Genomic DNA, 9,867 nt, shown 5'->3' with positions numbered 1-9,867 from the left:
GATCATTTACGGCATATGGCTGACGCTCTTATCCAGAGCGACTTACAATTGGATCATTTTACACAGGTAGGCCAAGGTGGTGTTAGGAGTCTTGCCCAAGGACTCTTATTGGTATAGTGTAGGGTGTTTGCCCAGGTGGGGATTGAACCCTAGTCTACAAGGCAGAGGTGTTAACCACTACACTATACCAACCAGTAACATCAGTAAGAGCTAATCCACTAATCCACAAATTCTATCTTCTTCCAATTACAGTGTCTAAATTATAAACTGGCCCCATCATAATCTATTACACAATAGACACTATTCACCCTCCTTGGTCCCCTGTGGTGCATAGACCATCAAATACCTCTTCCTACATTTCCTTTATGATCTCTCATTTGTAGCTGATTAATATGGCAGAGAGATTCTATCAGAGCTTTCTACACTTTCGTTCAGTAAGTAGATTTAAAAAAATATTTTCAGAATAGATTAATCTTTGTGCGCACATCCTTTGAATCTGTTGTGATATTTTTGTGGTCAAACTGGAAAAGTTAAACGGCCAGACTTGGACCTGTTCACACAGAATGTGAACTGAATGTCAAAGTAACTCATGATGTAATCTATGTAAGTAAAGGGGGATTTCACCTTTCTTCAAAGATTTTGCATAAATACATAATAAAGTCGACATTTGAAGCATTTAATGCCTCTAAAAGCTCCAAAAAGTTATTACATGAAGTGGGTGTTAGCATGCTGCCTGACGCCTGAAACCCCAATAGGTTTTTTAAATACATTTATGGTAAAGAAAAATAGTACTAATAGTTACCACTATTTTAACATCATCAACATTACATATGAAACACAGACGTGTAGCTTCACTGATCAATTTGAGTAGTGAATTAATTTGTGTTGTAGACATCGGTTGTGAACAATTCTGACTCAGTTTCACTAGAATGGCACATTTCACATTAAACCGCCTTCACCGATTTCGTTTGTCTCGCCTGTTGAATTATACAGGATTTTTTAAAAATTGGTGAGAATTACCCTTGAATTATGTAATTATGTTATGGCACATAGAAAATTATCCAAGATAAATGGAATTTAAAGCAAAACTACAATAATAGCTCCCCTCTTATGCCTTTAAAAGGCAAGAATAACAATAATAACTCCTTCTAAAGTCCTAAAATCTTTCTCTATATCATGTAGCATCTGATGTTCAGTGCCCTGTTTTCTGTCCACTCTGGTCCCCAGTGCGTAGGACTTGATTACCTGCTCCTTACCCCAACCATCACCCAATAAACACACACCAAATCAAACAGCCATCATGCTCCGCTCTTCCAGCCAGCCAGCTATCTAAACTAAGAGCCTTTATGTGCTGTGGATTCTGTGGCTTTGGGGCTCAGGCTCGTGCCCCATGCCCTGCGAAGATTCCTGGAAAGCACGGTGCCCACAGGGTTTTCACACACACACACACTGCACCCCACTGGTGCCCACAAAGAAACCTGCCACCCACCCTGACCAGACAGTGGTCAGAAAGAGCTCATACTCCCCAGCAATTACAAACCAAACCTTCAACCTGCAGCGCTGCTGGGGACCAACTTAACATACTTACTTAAATAGACTTAACAAGTTGTTTCGCTCCTCTAATTATTATTGTTCCAAGTCTAGAGCTACTAACTCGGTGCGGACTGAAGGCGCCTTCAGCAGACAATCTGTTTAAGGAAAGACGCGATTTCTGAGTCTCTGAGGCCAAAAGTTTAAAGTGATGGTTTGGCCAGTATCAGATTATCGGTTTTCCTCTTCCCTCAAATGTAATCAGTCAGCCAAAACATGACTGGTGTCCACAGACATTGACTACAATTGGGGCAAAGAGAAAATCTGTTTTTGGGCTGAACTATTATTTTAAGAACTGCCAGTTTTACCTCCCAAGGAATGTGTGAACCTAGAACAAGTTTGTCTAAGAAAGTGGAAAGAAAGTGATTGAATGATCTACATAGCTCAATTCCAAAAACGATGGGACAGTTTGAAATGCAAATACGAACAGAAGGTTAGGTATGAATCCACCTTGACCTGGATTTATATGAAAACAACATCATTGTTTTTGTAATATAGCCTTGATGCCAGCAACACGATCCTAAAAAGATGGGATTGGGCAATTTAAGACAAGGACCATTAGGAAATGTTCAAAAACCTTTTAAACAGAAAAGAGAACATTATTATCATTATTATTATTATTATTATTACTAAATGCTGTCATGTCGTTTTTGACTGCTGGATGGTTGGTGGCTGTAAAAGGAGCATCCAGTAAAGATCTAGGATTGTAGAAGCAAGCATAGGTTGTAGAAAAACCTTTGAGAAAAACGTGAGTCAGTGAATATTTCATCAGTTTAAGAACATCAGCAATATCAGATTGAATCTGGAGAAATCTCTGTGCATAAGGAACAAGGCCGAAAACCACAAAAACACAAAATTACTGTGACCTTGAATCTCTTGTGGTCTGACAAGTAAAATTTTAATATTGTTTATGGAAATAATAGACATTGTGTTTTCCAGGCCAAAGAAGAAAAGGACCCCCCCCCCACAGATTGTTACCAGTGTAAGGTCTAAAATCCAGGGTCTGTTATGGAATAGGTGAACTGACACATTTGCAAAGATATATGCAGAGCAATATATGCAGCCTTACCAACATCTTTTTCTGGACATGCATATTTATTTCAACATTCTGCATGGTACAATAGCATGGCTGCATAATCACAGAGTGTGGGTGCTAGACTGGCCTGCCTGCAGGTCTCCCCATTGAAAACGTGGCATATTATGAAACGCAAAAGAAGACGAGAGCCCCATACGGTTGCACAGTTGAAGACTTGGGTGACAGAAGGTTGGCAAAAAAAATCTGCTTTTAAAACTGGACCAGCGTCTTCAGTCTCCTAACAATTACTGGCATTGTTAAAGGACAGGTGATGTAACACGGTAAACATGCTCCTGTCCCAACTTTCTTAGAATGTTTCAGGTATCCCATTTTTTTGATACCTGCATTTCACATACTGTCCTAACATTCTGGAATTCAGGTTTGCATGGTAGTCTTAAGTGTAGGTCCATATTTTCCATCTCAGTGGAATGGTTTATGCTTCTCAATGAAAGACTTCATAAAGCAAGCCCATTTTGATCACTGTCATAAAATGCACTATGAATCAGCAATGTCACAAATATCTGCAGTGAAAGTGCATGCCGTGAGATCTGTCAAAAGTAGCCGATAAAATTTTAGTACCTTCATCCTGTATAGTTAATGTGATCTCTGCCAATCAATAAATGGTGAAAATATTTTCTATAATGACAATGCCAGACTGACATAAAATCACAGTTCTGGATGTACTAGCTTACTATTTTAATAGTCTAGCATCAAATGTAGACGCTTACTTCTATAGTACATTTATCTGTCTGTAATTGCTTGTTTCTCAATTTCTGTGAATGTTCTTTTTTTCCTACTTCTGTGGCTGTAGTGCTCCTGATAAAGGTCACTGCAATGTGAATCACATATGAACTTCACTTGTACACTGTATGTAGGGTGTGTGTAGTGAACTTCCCACAGCACACCAGTGAGCTGAGTGGAGAAAATCTATTTGGACTGAATTACAGAAATATGCTCCTTGGCTGTTCTTTGGTTATTAATTTCTGTAACTGAGACTGTGCTTACAAGGCCTATTGGATCGTTTCACATATATTTCCATGACATTTTTTTTTCACAGAAAGTAGGTATTTTTAAATGAGTTTGTCTAATGTTATATTGTGCTATTTGCCAGAGTTTAGATTGGACGTTCAACATATCCTCCAAGTCATAGGCTAGTTGTTATATGCAGTCAAACACTGCCATCTTGTGGTGCTACTGTATTTTTAAACTAAGAGGACTCATTGAGAATACTTTTCTCCACTGATGTATGGGACTGGTGGAGTGACTTCCGTGCTAAAGGACAGTCTCAGACGGCTCACTTATTAGAGGGTAAAGAATCTTGCACATCATGACTACGGTTAGAAAAGCAGAGACCAGTTTTCATAATCCTATCAAAATATTCTCTACAAACATGAAAGTGAATCACCTTTTAACAACGTATTCAAAAATTGAGAGCACAAAATTTAGATTCCCCATCCACCAATTAACAGAGGTTCCTTTATTTCATTACGTCTGTTCAAAGTCTACTAGACTATTGATTTAAGATACTTTTGTAGACACTTTCACTTCTTAAATTAATTTTCTATTCACTATTTGTTAAGTATTTTAGCAGGCAGGCTATAACAGTAGAAGGCACATTTTAAAGGTGTCATTTATTCCTAGTTTAGCTGAAAATGTTCTCCGTCTGTATTCGACTACTGAAGACCCTATTAATTCACTATGCAGTTAAAGGCCCTTTGTTAGCTGCCGTTATTTATGTGACCTTACAGCATTGCCCTACTTCATACTAAAAGCATTTGGGCTAAATTTTAAATCCCTCAGCCACCGCTTGAATAGGACAAAAGGAATGAGGCACTAAATTTATGTATTGACCCATGTACACAGACCACTTCATCCATGTATGCAGGCTGGCTTTTTATACCAAGTCTGCACCACGAACATAAATGAATTATACTTTTACACTTCAAATTATCCAGTTTGAAGGGAAAAAAATAAAAATACACCATGTAACTCTATACTTAAATCAAGAGAAAGCCACTATTCACACAATGAAATGACCTAGGTCATCATATTGCCTCAGTCTTTAAAACCCTCAAAAGCAGGGAAGTAATATTTATTTTAGAAATAAGTAACTCTACAGTTCTGACAGTTTTTGCATCGTCTTCAGCCTGGCCTATACACAGTCTTAGAAAACTCCTGGAATTTTTGTTTTGTCTAAACACACACACACACACACACACTTGCTTCAGAGCATATACCTGACCCATCAAACGTTCTAACTTTTATGCAAGTTCAACTGACCAAACTTTAAACAAAAACTAAAAAAAAAAAAAGCAGGCAAGACTTTGTGAATTTGTTTTTATTACCCAGAAAACTTTAACAGCATAAACATACAATTTAGAAGAATGTTTTTGGTCTCCTGGTGGTGAAGCGAGGCTTGTGCTGCTGGCGCAGAACCCTGTGGGGCAGGGGGAACCTGATCTTGGAGTCCTGTAGAAAACAGACAAGAGCCATGTTAAACAAAGCGTTATGGTAATCTAAAGGCTACTAATCCTCGTGACAGGATGTTGCCAGTTTTGAAGCCGCCAGATTTGAAGACTGTAAACTTAATCTGGAAGAGGTATCTGGCAGCGTATTCTTGCAGGCTTTTAACCAGAACTGGCCACAGGACCATTCCAGTGAGAGACCTGCTATTTATCTGTACTTAACTCATTCAGACTGTTAAACACTGCCACAAGACTTCACAGCTCAATATCAGGGCCCGGTGTCTACGCAAGTACTAAACATCAGTTTTGTTTTACTTGTTCACTACACACAGGCTCTGCAAAGCAGGACACATGATTAAACTTGAATGAAGTGATTCAAGTTGATTAAAACTTACATGGAACTGCTTGATGGCAGGTCTGCGGCACTTGTTGGCTGCGATCACCTGCACCTTCATGATCTGAATAGCATGAGCGCGTGCACGATGACGAGCTCCCATGTCCCGGTCTGAATACAATCGACAGAAGAGGGGAAGAAAAAAGTTCTTAGATCAGGTAACACCTTGTAGAACCAACAACATTACAGCAAATGAATTCAGAGCAATCACCTACAAGGCTTTTTAATACATTTTAAAAATTTATTTTAATCATTTTGAATGTTGATGTCCCTAAATTAATGATTGCGGTGGAGATTTAACAAGAAACTTGCATGAGCAAACGCAGCAGTTTGCCGTGTTGAACCTTGAATTCACTTCCATTGGCACATAACAGCGTATGAAAGGCGACAAGGTCCTTTGACTTTCCTTTGCGCACACATAGCAAGAACATTATACATTGAAATAATGACCTTTGGGTTTGTGTGCAGATTACTTCGAGAACGCTGTTTTAGACCAGCATTGTTGCGCTGAAATCTTACAACTTCCACCAGTGGCATTTGTTGGATTCCACACCAGAACTAAGGATGTGGCAGTGATGTCATGTGTGCTGGTACTCACAACACTGGGTGACTGCTCCAGAGGTGGTCAGGTCTCTGTACTCGCGGTACATGTTGTGGGTGCCACTGCGGGAGTCATAGCGCAGCCAGATGCCAAAGTTCTTTACCTTCAGGGGAGACTTCTCATGAACCTGGGGACAACGGAAGAAAACTCAGATCTGTGAATCCATGTTTTAGTTTTGACTTCAGAACCAGCTGAAAAATCACAGGACCAACTGCAAGGCAAACTAAAAGCCTTTACATTTCTACAGCAATTTATTAATCCATTCTCATTAGTAAATGGCAGCAATTGCTCTAAGAGCATAAGCTGTCAAAATTGTCTCTTCCACAGTGCCATTTAAACACCTCACACTCAGGTGTGTACCTATTACTGTAGTACAAAGCTATTTATCATCTCAGCTTTCCTAGAGCAAGTCATTAAGCCCACTGACCATTGGTCCAGCCCTAAAGAACCTACAGGTTAATTTTCTTAGTTTATACATCGAAGTCATTCACAACTTTCGCTGTTTACAAAATAAGAACAGTGAAGTATGAAGAAAGGCTGACTTGTTCAATGATCTGGCCCTTCAGATGTACCGTCTGGACATCCCTGACCCACATTTTCACTCTTACCAACACGAAAAATGTGCTCTTACCAGGCCACAGTACACAATCTCTCCAGAAGCCTTTTTCATCTTCCTCAGCTGAGAGACGAAGTACCAGAAGCGAGACTTGGCCACCACATGGTTGGGGGCGAAGATCCTCATGCGATACAGAGGAGGAGCTGGGTTCTTGACAGAGGGCAACAGACGCCCAACAACTTTGTACTCCCTAAGCTAAAAGGAGAAGAAGAAAAAAAACATTAACAGCATTCAATGACTACTACACTTAAAGCAAGTAACAGAGTTATCAAGAACAAGGTGCCAAGAGTTAAGAAGGGTGTGTTAAACACTTTGAAGGTTGAGCTCAGCACGAACCTGCCCTGGCATCAATCTTCCCTTTCTATAGAAATGAACAGATCTTACTGGAGCTCTGCTGCAAAACCAGCAGGCACAAACCTTCAGAGTCTTCAGGACTTCAGCCCTAACAGTACACGACCATAACAGCTGCGATAGGTGTCTGTTTTGTAGAAAGAAGTAATTCACAGGGGGGCGAAAGGACTTCTCAAAGGTTTCTAAAACCGCTCCGTTCAGCCTGACAGGACGGACAGCTGCGCTTTAGCTGAGCAGCTAACGTTACTTTCAGCCTGATGTCGAGACGGCGAGGGGAGCTCACCCACCTCTACACGCTAGAAAATAAGAGCGCTCATCCGTATGAGCTTCTAATCGCATCCCGGCTCCACAAACCGCTGCTAGTATCAACATTATGCTCCTGGACGTTAAGCCGCTGATGTTTTGCCAGCGTGCTAACAGGTTAGCTGAGCTAGCGCCGCCGCTCACGCGCGTTACCGTTAACAGGTCGCCAGACCCCGCGTCTGCTCTGTCCTACCGTCATTCAACGCCTTAAAGAGCCTTAAGACGGGATACTGTGCCTTATTTGACGCTAAGCCGCCATTCCCACTCAGCTGGCGGGACAAAGCTGCCGGGCCGCATGGTTTCAACGCTCACGGACGGACGCCATGTTGCAACCCTGGACGGTCCCATTAAAACCGAACAAATTTAACGCTTTTACACCAAACACGAGCGGTAAGGGCGCCTCTCTACCGACGGGTCGGTGTCTTACGGAACTGTAGAGTACGCAAACGAGGGTCTGCGGCGAGAATTGAGCGTTTAAAAGTGTTTTTTACGTACTGTGCCAGACGCCTTCATGGTGTCTCTCTGACTGCCACTGTGGAAAAGGAAGGAGCAGCGCGCAAGAGCTCCGCCTCAGACCTCCGCCTCTTCTTCCCCTCTCACACACGGCTCAGCCTGCTCAGCCTCGCCCTCTGCTGCTCGGGGCACACCACACACACTGTAAATGATGAATCTGATGAAATTCAGAACATAATCGCGTTAGTTTCGAGCTGCTGCGCTGAAAGACAGCACCGCCAATAAATCACAGAGCTGGACGGAGTACACAAACCATGTACTGGAGTTAAAGGTAAAATATCACTCCAGGAAAAGTACTGAAGTATTTGCCCTCAAATGTACTTAAGTATAAAGTAAAAGTACTAAAAGAGTAATTCTGGCTCTGATGTCCTGTTATCATTTTTATAACAAGACTCGCTTCATGAACTCATTTCAGGTGAAAGTCCTCCAGCGTCTCTCTTGGTAAACCAGTCTTTTAATAGAACGTCATTAATTAGTGACGCTGACGTCTATTAAAATGATCATAAGCACAAAACACTGAAGGTAAACAGTTTCCATCAGGGAGAACCGAGTGGCTCTGAAATCACTTTTACAAACAAGCGAAGTTTCAGTTTAAGATTTATTTGTAAATTAATTACAAGTTGAATAAAAACTGGCTTTAAACTCAGGATCTCAAATAAGCTTCCTTTACTGTGTTGATCTGTAGGCCTCTGTTCATAAACATAAACTAACCCAAACTAATTTACTATAAAAATGAAAGTGTTTGTATGAATTCAGAAAAAAATCAGACTGCATATGTGGACATATTTCTATATTGTGGTCTATTTACATAAAGTTAGGTTAGTTCATCATTTAGGTGACGTATGTGCTCCCAAAGTTTTACACTTTACTGGGTTGGTATGACCAACAGGTCAAAACCAGCTCTAAACAAAGTGACCGCTGTGCCCTGATTGGTGCTCTTGCTTTGCACTTCTTATGTTTTGACATGTTACGTTTTTATACACACAGAAACGAAAAGGAATGACAGATTTCTCAAAATGTAGTGGAGTAAAAAGTCAGATATTAGACTCTGAAATGTAGTGGAGTGAAAGTAAAAGGTCGCCCAGAATGGAAAAACTTAAGTAAAGTACAGATATACGAAAAAAATACATTTACTTAGTTACTGTCCACCACTGACCGTTAGTAACAAGCCACAAAAACATCTGACTGCCCCATCGACCCCACCCCACCCCAGACACTCACCACTTCCAGTCACATCGTTGACAGACTCGTTGCCCTCTGTGATAAACACTAAGCCCTTGTATAGCACGTATGAGGCCACATGACAAAAAATCTGTATTGTTTATACTGTCTCGCTATTTTATTTATACTGTTTTACATTGAAATTATATTGGTAATGCTGAAGACATACTTAGAACTAATGCCATAGCAACATTCAAATGACTTTAATATACCAACACTGAGGACAAGTTGATACCTTAATATAATAGAAAAAAAATGACATAACGTTGACATACCAAAATTGAAGACCAGCTCAAAACTTGTCATAATAACATTGAAATTATGGTGATACGTTGGATTGTCTGTGCACTGGCCTCTGTGTACTGCCCGTTCAAATTTATTAAGGGCCCACTAAGGGCTACGTGATATAACCCGTGCCAGGTTATATGTGGACTAGCCCAAGAGTACTGCCCAGCAAATTCCAATAAGGGCCCACAGTGGGTTAACTGATGTGGGTCCAGCGTGGGATGATCCACCATGGGTCATGTAGGGTTATCTGTGACCCACAGTTGGCCTGGGTTAGAATATCCGTTGGTGGGCCCAGTGGCGTATTGCCCATGCTATACAAGTCCATTCAGATGACCTAATGCTAAGCTAACACTGGTGCCATTCAGTGCTGTGGAGAATCCACCAACATGTTCGCAAGGTTTTTATCAAACTTTAATGTAACAACAGAAATGATGACATGAGTATGAGTAC

General features: G+C 40.8%; 1 protein-coding gene and 1 non-coding gene across 2 annotated transcripts; both read right to left on the bottom strand.

The window, feature by feature from the left end:
• Positions 1–4,987: 4,987 nt before the first annotated feature.
• Positions 4,988–8,018, bottom strand: rpl18a (ribosomal protein L18a). Its single transcript, XM_017715716.2, has 5 exons — positions 7,891–8,018; positions 6,757–6,936; positions 6,123–6,252; positions 5,526–5,635; positions 4,988–5,134 (listed from the first exon to the last, which is right to left on the bottom strand). The coding sequence occupies exons 1-5, from the start codon at positions 7,906–7,908 to the stop codon at positions 5,042–5,044; spliced, it is 531 nt and encodes a 176-aa protein (XP_017571205.1). The 5' UTR covers positions 7,909–8,018; the 3' UTR covers positions 4,988–5,041.
• LOC119264504 lies at positions 5,858–5,993 on the bottom strand. The gene has a single exon (XR_005131076.1). It is a non-coding gene; the product is annotated as a small nucleolar RNA SNORA68 (small nucleolar RNA).
• Positions 8,019–9,867: the final 1,849 nt, after the last annotated feature.

Source organism: Pygocentrus nattereri, chromosome 11 (genome assembly GCF_015220715.1).
Source record: "Pygocentrus nattereri isolate fPygNat1 chromosome 11, fPygNat1.pri, whole genome shotgun sequence".
Taxonomy (NCBI): domain Eukaryota; kingdom Metazoa; phylum Chordata; class Actinopteri; order Characiformes; family Serrasalmidae; genus Pygocentrus; species Pygocentrus nattereri.
The sequence above is the reverse complement of the archived record's forward strand: the minus strand, read 5'-3'. Positions and strand labels throughout refer to the sequence as shown.